The 19,357-nt window shown below is 36.6% G+C and overlaps 2 protein-coding genes across 6 annotated transcripts in view; one reads left to right on the top strand and one right to left on the bottom strand.

Moving 5' to 3' along the window:
• LOC107559435 (casein kinase I-like) overlaps positions 1-10,028 on the bottom strand; it is a 67,097-nt gene extending 57,069 nt beyond the window's left edge. For all 3 annotated transcript variants that reach the window (XM_016243256.1, XM_016243257.1, XM_016243258.1), the window contains exons 1-4: positions 9,845-10,028; positions 4,512-4,828; positions 444-484; positions 15-84 (exon numbers count right to left, since the gene is read on the bottom strand). In XM_016243256.1, the coding sequence (XP_016098742.1) occupies positions 15-84; positions 444-484; positions 4,512-4,692 (292 nt within the window). In that variant the 5' untranslated portion in view covers positions 4,693-4,828; positions 9,845-10,028. The remainder of the gene's footprint in view (positions 1-14; positions 85-443; positions 485-4,511; positions 4,829-9,844) is intronic.
• Positions 10,029-10,964: 936 nt separating this feature from the next.
• LOC107559436 (protein kinase C and casein kinase II substrate protein 3) overlaps positions 10,965-19,357 on the top strand; it is a 45,882-nt gene continuing 37,489 nt past the window's right edge. For 2 of the 3 annotated variants that reach the window (XM_016243260.1, XM_016243264.1), the window contains exons 1-2: positions 10,965-11,005; positions 18,223-18,288. The gene's annotated coding sequence lies outside the window, so the exon portion shown is untranslated. The remainder of the gene's footprint in view (positions 11,006-18,222; positions 18,289-19,357) is intronic. The other variant, XM_016243262.1, reaches the window with a different exon arrangement.

Raw genomic sequence — 19,357 nt, 5'->3', positions numbered from 1 at the left:
GATTATAATCTTACCTGCACTGCCTAATGTTTTGTAGAACCGGTACTCCAAATGTAGCTGTGGGGCCCTCGATTTCACAGGTTCCTTTAGGAGTGGCAGAAAAAAAAAGATTAAATTAAAACTCTTATTTGTTCGCATTAAATTCATTTACAAGATACAAATATTCCAGCCAGAAACACACATTTATTTCCAAACGTCATATTTAGGTTATCAGTACCAGAATATACAAGTATATTCTAGTGGTTTTAGGTTCCTAAAATGTCTGTCTAAAATACAGCAGTTGGAGTTGATTTCTTTGAACAAATCCAGCCTTTAGAGTTTGATTCCAGATCTACAGACATGCCTAGACATTACAACTACACGTTACAACAAATCGTTAGCGGAACACCAGCCTCTGCTGTTATAATCCCTTCGTAGAAAATAATAAATATAAATATACTTACCAACTTTATTGCAACATACTCATTTGTATAGAGATTCTTTCCTAAAAAGCAAAACAGACAAAGGGTGACCAACTGCAACTGAAATTATACTGTTTGAATATGGATGCAAAAATACAGACAATTTGATCTATACTTATATTTTCAAGTATTGGATTTCTGCCTATATATTTGTAACACTGGACCACAAAACCAGTAATAAGGGTCAATTTTTCGAAATTGAGATTAATACATCATCTGAAAGCTGAATAAATAAGCTTTCATTGATGTATGGTTTGTTAGGATAGGACATGATGATGTTGGCCGAGATACAACTATTTGAAAATCTGGAATCTGAGGGTGCAAAAAAAATAAAAAATAAAAAATTCTAAATACTGAGAAATTCCAAATGAAGTTCTTAGCAATGCATATTACTAATCAAAAATTAAGTTTTAATATATTTACAGTAGGAAATTTACTAAATATCTTCATATAACATGATCTTTACTTAATATCCTAATGATTTTTGGCATAAAAGAAAAAACAATAATTTTGACCCAAACAATGTATTTTTGGCTGTTGCTACAAATATACCCCAGCGACTTAAGACTGGTTTTGTGGTCCAGGGTCACATTTATCCTGTATGGTTTGTTTAGGATAGGACATGATGTTTTGGCCGAGAAACAACTATTTGAAAATCTGGAAACTGAGGGGGCAAAAAAAAAAAAAAAATTAAAAATTCTAAATACTGAGAAAATCCAAATGAAGTTCTTAGCAATGCATATTACTAATCAAAAATTAAGTTTTAATATATTTACAGTAGGAAATTTACTAAATATCTTCATATAACATGATCTTTACTTAATATCCTAATGATTTTTGGCATAAAAGAAAAAACAATAATTTTGACCCAAACAATGTATTTTTGGCTGTTGCTACAAATATACCCCAGCGACTTAAGACTGGTTTTGTGGTCCAGGGTCACATTTATCCTTACACAGCTGAGTTAAGGCTGCTCTGTGCATGCTCAAAATTCAAGACGCAATGTTGCATGAAAGTCAGAGTAAATTATGCCTGCTCAGACCCACTTTAATCCCTAGTATGGAAGTATACAGTTGTAATTACAGTGTAAATGAATTTATGCCACTTCTGAGCAGCTTTAAACAGTTTGTTTTAAAGACACAAATGCCACTTTAGAAGCATCTCTGTGCCACATTTGCAGTGTAAATTTGGCATAAATAGAAAGGAAATCTAATGGAGATTTTGAAAGGAGTGTCAAGGTAGAGAAAAGAGGAACATATTTGGAACATGACCCAGGTTGGTTCTGAACCCGTCACTTTAGGACAACAGCTCCTGTGTCATGAGCAATGCACTACCCTCACTATCAGTGGAACACTGTGACAGCTTGATTGATTAACAGAATTGGCAGTTCCCTTTTGTGTTAGTTCCAAAATCTACCAAATTTGTTGTAAATTTTGTGAATTTCAAGCGAGTTTACAATTCAGAAATTTTGCAATTCTTGATTGCATAACAGCCACTGGCCATCTAAAACAGACTTGTAAAACACTAGCTCATATAACAAATATGGAAGCTGACATATATGAAATACTAAAAAATATTGTTCACGAGTAACAATCTCAAGAATAGCAATAGGGCATTAAAATTACAGAAGAATGAATAAAACAGATTAAAAAGACCCAGCATAAAATGAGTTAACATTTGAAAAAAAAGAAGCCCTTATTATCTGATTCCAATATCATCCTGACAGAATTTAAAGGGGACATCAGATGCAAAATTAACTTTTACATGGTGTTTTTAAATCCCCACAAATCATAAGCACTTTCTGAGATCAAGCCATTAACAAATTCTTGGCAAAGTGACGTAACTAAACGTAACTTTGAACAGGTCCCGCCCACGACTGTTCTTTTTACTCCCGACATCTGAGCCACTGAAGAAGCAGTGGATTACTTTTGTTTAGCAGGTTGTGCTAAAAAAGTTGTTCCTGAAGGGTGTGCCTGAAGCGTGAATCAGTATTCAAAAAGGCATGGAGAACAAATAATGCATTCAACAGAGTAGGGCTGCACGATTAATCGAATGCGATTGTCATGCACATCTTGTCAGTAAAGCTGGTTCCGTAACTAGTAGTAAATCTCCATCACCTGCTTTCAGAGGGAGCAGCATTTACTACACAAAGCCGTAATTCTCTGACAAGCTACGCAAAAAAAAAAGAAATAATAATTTGCATACTATATAATTGTACGATTATGAAATCGAAGATATCGTTCGCGATATTGACAGCTGTTTGTGTAGCTTTCTCAGTGAACTACGGCTCTGTTTAGTAAATGCTGCTCCATCTGAAAGCATGTGAATATACCACATTTAATAACATGTTTTTACTCAAAACTCACTTCATAACGTCAGTAGAGTGTTTGAAATTAATCCTTCTGTGAGATGATGTTGCTTCTTACACAGAATAAGGCACGCAACATTTCATAGCATTCTATGCAGTGATAAAGGCTATGTCGATTAGCATTGCATTATAGATATACATTATTATAATGAAAATAAGAACAACAACTCAGATAAATTATATATTGCCGTAGTCGTGTGTTTATTAGTCACGTTGAATTAATGAAAGCATTTAAATCTTCTGTTTATTCAGCTACCCCTATAGGGATTTCCTGGGTTTCTTCTGCAGGGCGTATTTGGAGTTTTCTGCGTGAGAGCGCCCTCTGGCCTTCGGATGGAGATTTACTGCTGATCACAGAACCGTGCTTCACTGAAAGATACGCATGACAATCGCAGCTTTTGTCTAATCGTGATTTCGATTTGTTTTACCGTGCAGGCCTACTATGGAGCCACTAAAGGGACATGGTTAACCACTTGCTAGCGGTTAGGCCTGGGCGATAAAACTGTATCGATATTTATCGACAATACACCTTCTTCAATAACGATATAAAAAAAAAGTTCAATATAGTGCACGATATAGGCACGTGCTATGAGTGACGCAGACAACACACCGCACTCACAAACACGAACACACGCTGAATTGAGTGCTGTGCCTGCCTGTGATGAGGAGATTGTGAATAATAAAATTAATATTAGTTATTTAAAATAAACATTTGCATTTGAATGTTAGGAGTGGGTCAGGGAGCGTCATCAGTGGCGCACAAGATGCGGTGATAATGATGTAAGTGACGCTGTTGCATTTTAATGTTTTGTTAGTCTTGCCCACGAGATGCGCTGCTGCTGTGTTATGCATTCAAAATATTAGAGAAATATAGAAGCTTAATGCGGAGAAGATCTTGATTAGGTTAAAATCGAAACCAAGCCATTCACACAGTATGCATATTCAGCGCATTATTTTAGACGGACAAATATGACTGCTGCACTCACATCTCACACAAAAGATGTGAAAAACGCATGCAAACAACAAGTTTTCATAACCACGCGCACCGCAACGTGACGTGAGCGCGCATGCTGTTATTCACGTTTCTGCCTGCATCCCCGTGTAATGCATGTAAGACTGCCGTCATTCAAATGATGAAAAAGCATTGCCGTAAACCATGTATTTTGTGGCACCACGAAAAAAACGATAGAGCATAATATGAAACGATAAGACTTTTAATTTCGTCCATCCGATATATATCGTCATATCGCCCAGCCCTAATGTCCCCTTTAAAAAAATATTGGCTAATACTGCTATGCTCATGCTATGTTGTGCAGACCAGGCTTGAGTCTTCCTTAAAAGGTGAAGTGTGTCATTTTTTTTGTTTGAACATCACAACCCCAAACAGGTCTACTCAACCAATCTGTTTGTTCAACTAATAGATCAGGGAGGCTCGTTCTAAGAAAACTTCTGTGAAAACACTATAACACTATTTTGCAATACAACTTGTTGCATAGCAGTGCACAAATTACACACTACAGCTTTAAGGACCTTTCACATGACTCAAGTCAACGTTCTCCAGTGGATTGACTAATGATGATGACCCATGAACTCCTGCTTGGCACCTTTAAGCAAAGAACTTCACCCCTAGTTGCTCCATGGAGACTTTTGTGAACAAATAATTCACTAATGACTTCTCTTACCGAGCTTCAGCTCTCCAAAGTTGCCACAGCCGATCTTCTTGCCAACTCTGAAGTTCGGTCCAACCATAAGGACCCCAGAGGACGTGGAGGAGCTGGAGGGCCGCGAGTGCCCGCTGCGCCCCTGGGCCACTTTACTGCTCCTGACCGGCCTCTCGCCCTCCTTCTCTCTGGGGTGATCCATGACTGTGGCGCCAGAGGCACAGAGATCCAGACGAACCAGTCCAGAGCCCAAAGCAGACAGCTCAGGCCAAAAGAAAACTCATGGGACGACTGCTGTTGGCACCGCTGCCGCTGAACCAGTCACTGTTGCCAGCACACTGTGGGAAGGAAACATTCGATCTGAGTATGTTTTGAGCACCATTACACCTCTTAAACAATAACAGAGTGATATAAACCCACAACTGTGCATACATTTTGACGTATTTCTAATGCCCATGGCATCATTATTTGCGATTATCGGTGATGCAGCACTAATGCAATATGCTGTATCCATTAGATGTCTTATCTCAAATCATTAACCTTTTGAAAAGAGATTAGCGCAGGAGGAAGTCGGGCATCAGGGAGGGATTCCTATTGTGACACAACCAGTGAGGAAACGCTTCCCTGAACCCCCGAGTAAGACTGCACACTCTGTGCTTTAGGGGTGATCACTGAGGCGAAAACCTTCAATATTGACAAGTCAAAATCAGTGAATCTCAATACAATACAGAAACATATACATTGACTTAAAGGGATAGTTCACCCAAAAATGAAAATTTGATGTTTATCTGCTTACCCCCAGGGCATCCAAGATGTAGGTGACTTTGTTTCTTCAATAGAACACATATGATGATTTTTAACTCCAGCCGTTGCAGTCTATCAGTCGTATAATGCATGGCGATGGTAACAAAATCTATGAGCGTACAAAAAACATGCACAGAAAAATCCAAATTAAACCCTGCGGCTCGTGACGACACATTGATGTCCTAAGACGCAAAACGATAGGTTTGTGCGAGAAACTGAACAGTATTTATATCATTTTTTACCTCTAATACACCACTAAGGCCAACTGTCTTTGGGCGCGCGCTCTGGCGTAGTTTACGCAAGCGCCGGAAGTGATCTCTCTCGCGTATACGTCACTCATTGTTTACACAGTGCACAAACATTGTAGGTACGACGGCTAATCAAAATGGTACTTACTTGCGCTTATCTATTGTTCCTAATGTCAACCGCATCACAGCCATGCTAAACAATAGTGGTTGGAATTTAAATATAAACCCACAACTGTGCATACATTTTGACGTATTTCTAATGCCCATGGCATCATTATTTGCGATTATCGGTGATGCAGCACTAATGCAGTATGCTGTATCCATTAGATGTCTTCTCTCAAATCATTAACCTTTTGAAAAGAGATTAGCTCAGGAGGAAGTCGGGCATCAGGGAGGGATTCCTATTGTGACACAACCAGTGAGGAAACGCTTCCCTGAACCCCCGAGTAGGGGTGATCACTGAGGCGAAAACCTTCAATATTGACAAGTCAAAATCAGTGAATCTCAATACAATACAGAAACATATACATTGACTTAAAGGGATAGCTCACCCAAAAATGAAAATTTGATGTTTATCTGCTTACCCCCAGGGCAAGCGCCGGAAGTGATCTCTCGCGCGTATACGTCACTCATTGTTTACACAGTGCACAGTCATTGTAGGTACGACGGCTAATCAAAATGGTACTTACTTGCGCTTATCAAGATTGTTCAAACCGACTTAAAACTAAAAGATTACGTTCTCTCGCGCGAACTCATTCGGGAGTGGTGACTTTCCACGTATTCCCAACATCTGAGCCTGCTCGCCTGAAGTTATGGTTGATTGCTCTTCGGCTGGATATCAACACACCCATTAACGTAAACTACGCCAGAGCGCGTACACACCTCACGCATTGGATGCCGTGCGCGTGCTCAAGGAAGTTGGACATAGTGGTGTATTAGAGGTAAAATTGATAAAAATACTGTTCGGTTTCTCGCACAAACCTATCGTTTCGTGTCTTAGGACATCAATGTGTCGTCACGAGCCGCAGGGTTTAATTTGGATTTGTCTGTGCATGTTTTTTGTACGCTCATAGATTTTGTTACCATTGCCATGCATTATACGACTGATAGACTGCAACGGCTGGAGTTAAAAATCATCATATGTTCTACTGAAGAAACAAAGTCAGCTACATCTTGGATGCCCTGGGGGTAAGCAGATAAACATCAAATTTTCATTTTTGGGTGAACTATCCCTTTAAGGCCTATTCAAACCAAGAACAATAACTATGATAAATGTATTCGTGTTCACACCAACAGACGATAAGATTTAGTTTACAATCGCGTGCTGCGATTTTGCAACCTGCCACTTTAAATTCTCAAGTGCTTTAAGGCCAGTTTACGATAACCAACGATGTAACGATGACTATGAAGTTTTAATGATCGTTCTAATTCTCTGAAAATTGGGAAGTCAAAACCACATCTATATTGTTGGAATCATATTGTTGAAAGCACTTTCAAAAGTTTTTTTTATATATTTTAATATTTATATTTCTTGTATATTTTCTTTCAGCTGATGAACAATAAAACATTGACAGCTAATTTGAATCCACACGATTGCTCAAGCATCTAAAACAGCAGACAACATAACCAGAGCTCTTTGGTGTGAATGCCATTATAGTTAACTTCACAGTTATCTTTAACAGTTATCATTCTTGATGTGAGCAGGCCTTTAAAGTCATGTGGATTCAGATTGGCAGTCAATGTGTTATTGTTCATCAGCTGGGGGGGAAAAAAAAAAGTTTGTTAAGTGACTACCACCAAATCGTTCCTCTTTGCCATTGTGGTGTAGAGTTCATTATTCTCATACAATTAGAATGACTATTAAAACTTTATAGTTATAGTCATCATTCTTGGTGCGAATGGTTATATAGCTTAGTTATCGTTATTAATGTGAACGAGGCTTTAAAGTTGGGTGGATTCTAATCAGCAGTCAACATTTTATCAGCTGGAAAATAATTGTTTCTCTGTGCAATCATAGTTATAGCTATGGACTTCCCTATTCTCATAGAATTTGAACGATTACTAAAAATTCATAGGTATTGTTATAGTTATACTTGATGCAAAATAGTCCTTTATTCAGTCACTCATTTGCTAACATATATTAGCCATACACATTGTTTTCCTAAATTTGGAATATCTGCATACAATTTATGACTAGTCAAACTTACAAGCACCACCGGTTACAATCTTAATTTACATATTTAGGAACAATAAATATAATCTGATAATACAGAGGAATTCGAATTGTATTCGCAAATACATTTAACATTCCTGAGCACGGCGTACAACAATCAATGAATGCAATGAATGGTTACACACCATGGATATTTAAATGAAATTTGTCAAGGAGCAGCTCACCCAAAATTGAAAATTCTGTCATAATTCAGAACAATCTCAGTCTCATGTTGATCTAAACATGCAGGCCTTTCTTTCTTCAGTGAGAAAAAAAAGTGTTAGCTACTTATGTTTGACTGACAGCCACAATTGTGTGGATAAAAAGATGCAATGAAAGTGAACGGCAACTAAGGCCGTCAAGATTTGTGTTTTTGTGCTTTACAGAAATAGCAACACTGATAGAATTTTCATCTTAAAGGGGTCATATGATGTTGCTAAAAATAACATTATTTTGTGTATTTGGTGTAATGAAATATGTTTATGCGGTTTAAGTTTCAAAAAACACATTATTTTCCACATACTGTACATTATTGTTTCTCCTCTATTCTCTGCCTTTCTGAAACGCGTCGATTTTTACAAAGCTCATCGGTCTGAAAAGCAAGGTGTGCTGTGATTGGCCGAATACCTCAAGCGTGTGACGGAAATGTTACACCCCGTACCATACTGTGATGGCGAATCCGGCCGGAGCAACGAGACAAAAACAATAATGCAAATTAATAATAATAATAACAACATGCAAATCTTCCCACATCGTGACGTAGATATGTGGGGGCGTGTTAGAACGAGCCGTTTTAGGTAGGCGTGGCTGACTCTTAACTTTTATAAAGAATATCTCTTTGGATTTGAGACTTTAGTCTTTGCAACTTTACACATCTTCTTTAAGCACCAAGAGCTTGTGACACTCCAAAGAGAAAGGGAAATTTTAAATCGCATCATATGACCTCTTTAAGGTGAACTAGCATCTTTCTCCGAAGACCACAGTCTCAGACCTGTGTACGTTAATGGATTCTCTAATGGTCCCCCAGTGAAGACGAAATCCTTCTATAAAGAATAAATACAAATAATAATAAAAAACCTAACAGAAATAAAAATACAGACCGTGAAATAATAAACACCACCTAATACTGTGATGGCGAATCCGGCCGGAGCAACGAGACAAAAACAATAATGCAAATTAATAATAATAATAATAACAACATGCAAATCTTCCCACATCGTGATGTAGATATGTGGGGGCGTGTTAGAACGAGCCGTTTTAGGTAGGCGTGGCTGACTCTTAACTTTTATAAAGAATATCTCTTTGGATTTGAGACTTTAGTCTTTGCAACTTTACACATCTTCTTTAAGCACCAAGAGCTTGTGACACTCCAAAGAGAAAGGGAAATTTTAAATCGCATCATATGACCTCTTTAAGGTGAACTAGCATCTTTCTCCGAAGACCACAGTCTCAGACCTGTGTACGTTAATGGATTCTCTAATGGTCCCCCAGTGAAGACGAAATCCTTCTATAAAGAATAAATACAAATAATAATAAAAAACCTAACAGAAATAAAAATACAGACCGTGAAATAATAAACACCACCTATATCCGTATGTTTAATTCAACAAAATAAACGTGGAAACAAAAATACACCGTAAATAAATTAATAAATAAAGCCTTCTCACGACATTGAATGAGCTTTCCTCCTGCTGCGGGCCAGACGCCTCAATGTTCAAAGTTTTCAGCCCTTAACATGAAGGAGGAACAAGATATTTCACAAATCACCTGCCAGCTGTCTAGAGCACCAATATATCTAACTGCTTTGTTGATAACCAATCGAGCTGCTCAGACATCGATGCATATCACATCTAAACAGCGAGCAGAGCCATCAAGTTATTCATTTCTGTCGCTAATATGAGCCACAGGGCGAGTCGTGATGCGTAGTTATTGTTCAAACTCTGTATACAGATCACAACCTCAATCAGTCAAGATTACCGTTAACTATAAGCAGGATTACCAGTCAGCTAACCAATATGAACTAATGGAGCTAACAGCTTGACAAACACCTTTAGCTCGTTAGCTATAGCAGCTTTATTTCTTTCACTCACTTCCACGATGAACTTCGCCAGTGGCTTGAGGGGGAGACGAACACTGAGATACCAGCGTCTGTAGATTATATGACACCTTTCCTGAATAAAATCAGTGTTGATAGCCGCTACCCGCTTTTCCTCCTTTCTTTAATGTTCCTGCAAGTAACGTGAACCTTTCGCTGGTCGCGAATGACTTCCGCTCTCGGACTCCAAGGAGATTTCAAAACAAAAGTCCCTGTGCTCTTTCCGGTCATTCCTGCTACTCAGTACATTTAGAATTCTAGAATTCTCAAACAGCAATACGCCCGCGTTGTCGTTCCTATACAAAGTACACCAGACTTTCAGAAATGTGCTCTGTTCAAGCTCAAGTACTTAAGCTTTATTTAATATAGCTTGATTATTTAAACAGTGGCGAGAAAAATGAACAGGATGCCTTAACTTAACAGGACGAAAATAAAGAGCTGAAGTTAGTCACTTCTGAGTGACATGAGGATGTTAACATGAAATCAGCATATCACTTATCTTATGCAATTTTGGTCAAATTATGTATGCACAATTTCTGTAATTTTGTCTAACAGGATGAGAAAATGATAACAAGTGAGAAATTAACTTGACAAAACAACAAAGAATTCATGTTGCTAAATCTTTGTCGTTGTTGATAGCCTAAATCTTATTTAGGACCTGTCTTTTACTAATTAAAGTGGCGTTACAAAAGACTACCAAGATGAAAATGCCAATACTGAGGACACCGGGGGAAAATATGAATTCATTGTCAAATAAAAGAAGATTCTGCGCCGAATAAGAAAAACGAATAAATGAAAAAAAATGATAATAATACAGAAAAGGACAAATAAAGAAAAGTCTGAAAGTGCATCTCAAGTCAAATTAATATTTGACAAAATAATAGCTCAAATTGATATTTAAATATGATTTCTGTCTTTACATATTGTGAATTAATTTTTTATCCAATAGTGGGAAGATAAAAATGGATGCCATAACATGAATGACCCCCAAAGAAAAAAGATCCATAAGGCCTTGTGTGTATATTTCAGTTTAAAGCACAAAGGATTAAAAATAATTAAACAAGAAAATAATAATAAAGTAAGTAATAGACATGCTCTTTTAAAAAAAAAAAAAACATAACTGGGTTTCGCCTGAATAAGAGCAAAACAACAACGAGTAAGTCGATTTCAGTGTTAGAATCGGTTACTGTGTATCTCTGAGGTGCTTAAGTAGGCACATTTTTACCTCAGTTATGTGTGTGAAGGGTATATTTGTCCAGGGCATTGTAGAATATAAAGCCAAAACACGATAAGGGGATTAAACAAGTCCGCAACAAGTTTTGTAACGTATTTATTTAGCGGAATATGTTGTGTGCCACCCAAAATCCGTCTAACGTCCGTTTCCTTTGACACTACAGTCATACAAATCCCTTGAAATTTGAGGAGGCTTCACCCTTTGCTATTTGAAGAAAGGGGCTAATGTCTGCAGACTGCTGATATTACTTGTATTGTGATTAAAATAAAATATGGGTGTTTCTTTCAATATGGGCACCTTGGGCCAGGTGGTTTTTGCAATATAAACTCTTAAAGATTATGCGATTTCAAGTTTTCCTTTCTCTTTGGAGTGTTGCAAGCTGATTGTGCATAGATAAGATCCCTGAAGTTGCAAAGACTAAAGTCTCAAAACCAAAGAGATATTCTTTATCAAAGTTAAGACTCTGCCACGCCCCCCTAAAACGGCTCGTTCTAACACGCCCCCACATATCTACCTCACTATGTGGAAATATTTGCATAATGCCGCCCAAATGTTCACGCAAAGAAAGGAGTGCTTTCAGTAACCGCTGTTAAGTGTTGAAGCAGCATGTCAGGGAGACGCTGTGTGTTTCTAGACGAGTGCTTGCGGTGTTCGGCCAATCACAATGCACTGGGTCAGCTGGCCAATCAGAGCAGACTGCGCTTGTCGGAAGGAGGGACTTTGTAGAAAACGAAGCGTTTGAGAGAGGCGGGGCATAGAGGACCTACAATAATGTACAGTATTTGAAAAAGAATGTGTTTTTTGAACATTAAAGCATGTCAGCATATTCTGTTACACCAAATACACAAAATAATGAGCTTTAAAAAAGCATCATATGACCCCTTTAAAACACTTAGTTTGTCCACAGCAGTGGACATACACAGGAGAATATTTAAGTAATTTTCCCCATTGTGTCATTTCCACCACATTTTAATTTATGTATAGTGTCCAACAATGTTACATGATCTATTTTGGCTAGCATTTTATGTATCCTAAATATAGTAAGTTACAGTTAAATCATATTTTCACCCCCCCCCCCCCCCCCCCGTCATATTTCATCTCAAGTATGCTCTTCACAGTCAATGTATCTTGGTAAAAATTACACTATTAGTACTAAAGTACCACTATTAGTACCAGTGCTTAGTATTAGTACTATTTGCACTAATAAAAGTACATTATTAGGGCAAAATTGTTGGTTGTGTTGGAAATGATGCTATTATGCGGCAAAATTCAGTTGATAAATCATTTTCATAAATATAAAAATCATTTGTTTCACTAATTGTTACAGTTTTAAATGTAATTCATGTTGATAAATTGGTGTGGAACAAGGTTAAATTATACATTGAAAAGTAGCTGCATAAAAAGTTCCCATGTGACCTTCATATAATAAAATATCAAAAAGTTGAAATCTGTTTAAGTAAAAATCAACCAGCAGGACTTCAAAAGTTGAAGCAACACCCACATACAATCAGCCTATATTCTGAATATATAACCTTTTATTTATATAAAAATGTGTCCCACTGTTTGTGCTGGCAGTGTCAAACAGGATCAAGGTTCAGGAGAATTCATTTGTTTTGTCTTCTCACTCCAGATTATGGATGAATGGGAATGGCCTATAAGAATGTAACCCTTATTTCCTGCTTGCATAAAATACAGTGTTTTTGCAATTCAACATTCAGGTACATCTCCTTTTGTAGAAAATTGTGTCATTGTATCTCAGATGAAGGGTGGTGGAGGGTCTAATGATTAGACTGCCAGTGCAGATATTCTGGGTTCAGTGACGCATGGTCATTGTATCACAACTCTAAAATCACTGTAAGTTGCTTTGGATAAAACATGTCTCCAAACTGTCAAAGTGCAGTAAAAGTTAAATCTGAGATTAGACTGTGAGTTGTTTTGAATGCAAGCCCAGGTGCGCATGCTCTTTAGTAATTAGGGTTCCGCACTTTTAAGCGAAGAGAGTTAAATTGCAGATCCGTGAGAGCTCAGGTGATCCCATTCAGCTTTCTTTGTTGTGTTCCCATGAAGTCTTATACCTAGATGTTTTTGTATTGTATTTATTGCTTTGTTCAATCATGGAGACCTTTCATGGATGCTCACTGATCTTAGACTAAACTCACTGGGGCAAACGTAGGAAACTATCTCTGTTGTTGTGAGGGGTGCTGGAGGACGCTGGGTGGAGAACAAAACTGCCTTTGTTTTCTTCATGCCTACACAAGGACCCAGAGTTCACTGAGCCTTTGAGAGCAGGGCTATATTGAGCTTTCCCAATGCCAAATTCAGGATTCTTTGACAGATCAGTGTTCCTGGGAAGATGTGTGGAAGGAAGGTAAATGTAGGGTTTTAAGTGAAAAATGGTCACGTGCGTCAGATCTTTCAGACTAGTGTGGTGTCATTTTGGTCTAAATAGGCTTTCTGAAAATTTGCGTTATGCTTTTAAAGAAATGTTATGCAATTTCAGTACAATTTCTTCGATATGCTGTTGAAACATGCAGAAAAATATTAAAATATTAACATGGAGAGGTAGGGCTGGGTTTTGACACAAGTTTCACGATTCGATTCGATTTGCATTCACAAGCTTGCGATTTGATTCAATTCAATATCGATTCTTTTGGATACATATCAGGTAGGCTACATGCCAAATTTTCTCAAGGAAAAAAATCTCTCAACTAATGCTGTAAAATATACATGAGAGTCAGTTGGTACTACATTATAATATTGAAGGTTAAAATTGACTGATTTGTGCTGTACAACTGCTTAAATTGCACTTAATTAAGTTTTTATAATAATTAAGTTACAATTATTTAAGTTAGTTCTTTTAAATATACACGTTTAAATAGTGGCTGTCATAAAAACGTGGATGGATTTATTAAAACATAAATAAAACATAAAAAAATATAATGAATGTTATATGGTGCATATATTTAGCAAAATGCCCCTCTCTACAGATTATTTTTCTGGCTGACTAACCAGTTTATGGTCACCGAATATGCTTTCTGAAGTAAACATTTTACAAGATTTTTTACAAGCTGTTATATTGACGTCTTTGCGTGGCTGAAACACTGATTGAGCAATTACATGAGACAGGATACGGATTGTAAAGTTGTACTCTTTCTTTTAACTTACCTTCGGATGTTTAGTCATGTTTCTTTTATGCTGAAACTGGTATTAATGTGGAGGAGATGATCAGTTCACGTCTGTTGAACTGAGGCACTACAGCGATCTGTCACTCCACAATAAACAGCACCAAAACGGCATTTATTGTTTGAATACTGCAATACAATGGACATAAATTGAAATCTGAGACTTTGTTTCATATTAAAAGTACCAACAATGCTTATTGCGATTTATTGTATGGGAGGTGCGCTTCAATGTTCCATCCGTTATCTGAAAACAGGCTAGACTAATTGATTCTTGGGATTTAGGAATCGATATCGTTTTGTAAAAATGAGAATAGATTAAAATCGAGATATCGATAGTTTTACCCAGCCCTATGGAGAGGACCCTTAATGATTGTGTGTCAAGGTCAGTAGAGTAACTTGTCCTTTTTGCGATAAAGGTTAGTTTGGATTGTAAAATGTCATATGGTGCAACTCCTCTGTAATTTAATATTTATGAATTAATAATTGATGCAAAACTATACATTTAACTTTTGAAATGCATATTAAAAATTGGTAGTTAAAGTTGGTAATTTTGGTACACTGAAAAAACAAATGATTAATTGAATTTATTTTAAAAAATTTAAGGTAAGTGGTTGCAATCAATTTGTTTTAGCTACATTTAAATAAACAAATTGAGTTGAATAACTTTTAACATTTGTTTTTAAATGTAGCTGAAATAAATTGGTTGCAACCACTTTCCTTAAAAAATGTAGTATCATTTTTTTTTCAGTGTAGTTCAAATTTGGTAGGTCATATTTCCCAACACTATCGCCAATACATAGGCTAATAAATGTTTTATTATAAATGTTAACTTTAAATTATTTTAAATAAATATCATGTGAAATGTGCCCTCTACAGATTATTTTTCTGGCTGACTAACCAGTTTATGGTCACCGAATATGCTTTCTGAAGTAAACATTTTACAAGATTTTTTACAAGCTGTTATATTGACGTCTTTGCGTGGCTGAAACACTGATTGAGCAATTACATGAGACAGGATACGGATTGTAAAGTTGTACTCTTTCTTTTAACTTACCTTCGGATGTTTAGTCATGTTTCTTTTATGCTGAAACTGGTATTAATGTGGAGGAGATGATCAGTTCACGTCTGTTGAACTGAGGCACTACAGCGATCTGTCACTCCACAATAAACAGCACCAAAACGGCATTTATTGTTTGAATACTGCAATACAATGGACATAAATTGAAATCTGAGACTTTGTTTCATATTAAAAGTACCAACAATGCTTATTGCGATTTATTGTATGGGAGGTGCGCTTCAATGTTCCATCCGTTATCTGAAAACAGGCTAGACTAATTGATTCTTGGGATTTAGGAATCGATATCGTTTTGTAAAAATGAGAATAGATTAAAATCGAGATATCGATAGTTTTACCCAGCCCTATGGAGAGGACCCTTAATGATTGTGTGTCAAGGTCAGTAGAGTAACTTGTCCTTTTTGCGATAAAGGTTAGTTTGGATTGTAAAATGTCATATGGTGCAACTCCTCTGTAATTTAATATTTATGAATTAATAATTGATGCAAAACTATACATTTAACTTTTGAAATGCATATTAAAAATTGGTAGTTAAAGTTGGTAATTTTGGTACACTGAAAAAACAAATGATTAATTGAATTTACTAAAAAAAATTTAAGGTAAGTGGTTGCAATCAATTTGTTTTAGCTACATTTAAATAAACAAATTGAGTTGAATAACTTTTAACATTTGTTTTTAAATGTAGCTGAAATAAATTGGTTGCAACCACTTTCCTTAAAAAATGTAGTATCATTTTTTTTTCAGTGTAGTTCAAATTTGGTAGGTCATATTTCCCAACACTATCGCCAATACATAGGCTAATAAATGTTTTATTATAAATGTTAACTTTAAATTATTTTAAATAAATATCATGTGAAATGTGCCACATATTGTGTATATTGACATTATATGTTCTGCTAGCTCCTCTGCTGTTGAGATTTTGTCATCCGTATGAGCCAGTAATTTTCTTTGAAGTACTAATCTTCTCACAGACTTTCTGAAATGAGCTTAAGGCACAACATTTACTTGCTATTGTCAGTCATCCATTTATGAAATTAGGCCATGGTTCCCTGTAAAATAATCCACTGCTTCTGTCAGTTCAGTCCTGCTGCCCTGGATATGTGCCATGAGCTGTAACAGTGGGCCTTTTCACGTTTCATGCACATTTCATAGTCTGATAATTTCATGCAACATTTTGGCTCTAAACATTCTGAAGAATAAGGAGAATATGCTAGAACTAAACAAGGTGTCTGGGCGAGTGCAGCCTTGTTTAGTTGTGTAGGAGTGTTTAGAGGAAGTCGTGATGAGGTGAGGCGGTCGTGTGCTCGGGGTCTAATTAGAGCAGCGTGCCTGAACCTGACAGCAAGAATTCTGGATATGTGCCATGAGCTGTAACAGTGGGCCTTTTCACGTTTCATGCAAGTGCTTCCAAATTCATTTCATAGTCTGATAATTTCATGCAACATTTTGGCTCTAAACATTCTGAAGAATAAGGAGAATATGCTAGAACTAAACAAGGTGTCTGGGCGAGTGCAGCCTTGTTTAGTTGTGTAGGAGTGTTTAGAGGAAGTCGTGATGAGGTGAGGCGGTCGTGTGCTCGGGGTCTAATTAGAGCAGCGTGCCTGAACCTGACAGCAAGAATGTGCTATATGTCATAGGCGATGTCACATTCCATACTGGGCTTCATTTTGGAAGGAGAACGTGTAGTCTACAGATGTTCACAGACAGAAGTGTGATATTTTCAGTGCATGTTGTGCATTTGTTGTTAAATATAAATGTGTTCCTTAATTTTTAGCAAACAGTTGTGCTGCTTAATACATATGAAATTACTTAATACAACCATTGAAAATTTTGGGGTAAGATAAAAAAAGAAAACTTTTTATTTGACAAGGATGCATTAAAGCTTAAACATTTAATGTGTTATAAAAGATTTCTATATCAAATAAATTCTGTTCTTTTGAATGTCCTACTCCTATTCATTTAAGAATCCCCCCAAAATCCACAAAATATTAAGCACCAAAAACTCTTTTCAACATTGATCATAATAACACTCATTATTAATAATTGAGGACCACCAAATCAGCATAATAGAATGGTTTCTGAAAGATCGATCTTATGACATTGAAGTCATGAAAATTCATCACATGAATAAATTACATTTAAAAATTTTAAATAGAAAACAGTTCTTTTAAATTGTAATAATGTTTCACAATATTGCCTAAATGCAAGAGACTTTTTTACAAGAGAATTCTTGTTTAAACATTAAAGAAATCTTATTTATTCCAAACCTTTGACAGATTGTATATATAATCTATATTTGCTATCATCAGACTAATAAATAAATATATCAGTGATATAATTGTTCTCAAAAACTGACATGTAGTACTATTTCAAAATATCCTGAAAGAAATGTTTTATGGATCGTTTTTGTGATGTTTGTGTTCATCATCAAAAATATTAACTTATCCTTCAGTGTTTGGTTAAGCAGTTATATGAATTTTTTGTACAAAAATGTTATTTAATCTATGAAGTTGTAAAACTCGATCTTTTATGTGGTAATTGTGCCACAGCTGCTGTCCATAGAGCTTAACTAGAGCTTAAAACCCGGGACATTCCTTGAGTGAGGTGTTGACTTATGGCTTGGTCAGGTTTGAGGCCAGTAGCACATAGCCGAGGTGTTTTCCAGTGTCCTCATGATTGCCTCTTCAGGTCTTCTATGTGTGGCATTTCACTCTCCATCTCAGAATGTGCCACCTTTGAGTGCCTGGGTTTATATTAACCTGCTGCTTTCTTTACCGTACTGCCATCTTAAGAGGACCAGGAGACTCTTTCTGCTGCTTACAGTATATCTTCTCTGGCTTACTAAAACCTGACAAAAGCCTAACATCATCTTCCTCTTACAGGGCCACCGAAGAGGCTGTTTTCTTGGGCAAAGCACCACTAATTTCTAACATTCTCCTTTGTTTGTGGTAAGTTCCTCATTTTAAGCTTGTTTCTCTCTGGTTTTGCAAATGTTACTCTGCATTTCCATATATCTATCTATGCTATGTGTGAATTATTCTGCATCTCTTTTAGTGGTCGACCAGTATGGGTTTTTCTAATGTTGATGTCTAGATGCTGGAATAATATAATGCCAAACAAGGAAAAGTTGCTGAAATGAAAGCTTATTTTAAACAAAATTGATGAAAAAAGTATATATTGACACATCTGTTGGTAGATTTACACAATAGTGAAATGTCACTTCATTAACCAGAGTGGGCAGCGTTACTGTATATTCCAGTAGGGCTGTGCAATTAATCAAAATCAAATCGAATTCTCGCGGTAAATCCTGTCCAGCCAGCATCAGTCTGACGCAGAAGCAGCATGCAATGTTGTTGTTTTTTTTGCACGAGATGGCAGGAAGTCAGTGACAGCGCTCGAGAGATTTTTCAGCCATTTAAGAGGACCAAATCGGTGGTCTGGTCGTATTTGGGCTTTTACAAGAGTCCTGAAGGCAATTTAATCGAGGACGGTCACCCTGTCTGCCGATCTTGCAAGAAGACAGTCGCTGCAAAAGGGGGAAACGCATCAAATTTGCTCAGTCATCTTCGTGACCACCACCCACTGTTATATAACGAATGCAAGGTAACTTTTACCTCAATACCAAAACTAACTGGGCAAATAATTGGACAAAAAATATTGATTAGAGATTAAATATTTCGTTATCTCACTTGTTTAACGCAAAGCTTCCACGAAGAAAAGTTCGCAGCAAGTGGCTTTGAGCCAAGACGAACGAACGTTCAAACTATCAGGTTGACATTTAAGGGATAATGTATTGTACATTCATAGTTAACTTATTGCACAGATTTTTTTTTTGTTTACCTATAATAATATATAAATACGGGGATATGAAATATTGAATTGAGATTAATGTTTTGAAATCTTACCTGTTTATAAGTCCATTATGAACAGTGTACAAAACAATCATCAGGACAATATGATCACTACAGCAAAATTATAGTAGTATTAATACTAAATTCCTCTGATTTCATTTTCAAT

Source organism: Sinocyclocheilus grahami, unplaced genomic scaffold (genome assembly GCF_001515645.1).
Source record: "Sinocyclocheilus grahami isolate Dianchi unplaced genomic scaffold, SAMN03320097.WGS_v1.1 scaffold685.1, whole genome shotgun sequence".
NCBI lineage: Eukaryota > Metazoa > Chordata > Actinopteri > Cypriniformes > Cyprinidae > Sinocyclocheilus > Sinocyclocheilus grahami.
The sequence above is the reverse complement of the archived record's forward strand: the minus strand, read 5'-3'. Positions and strand labels throughout refer to the sequence as shown.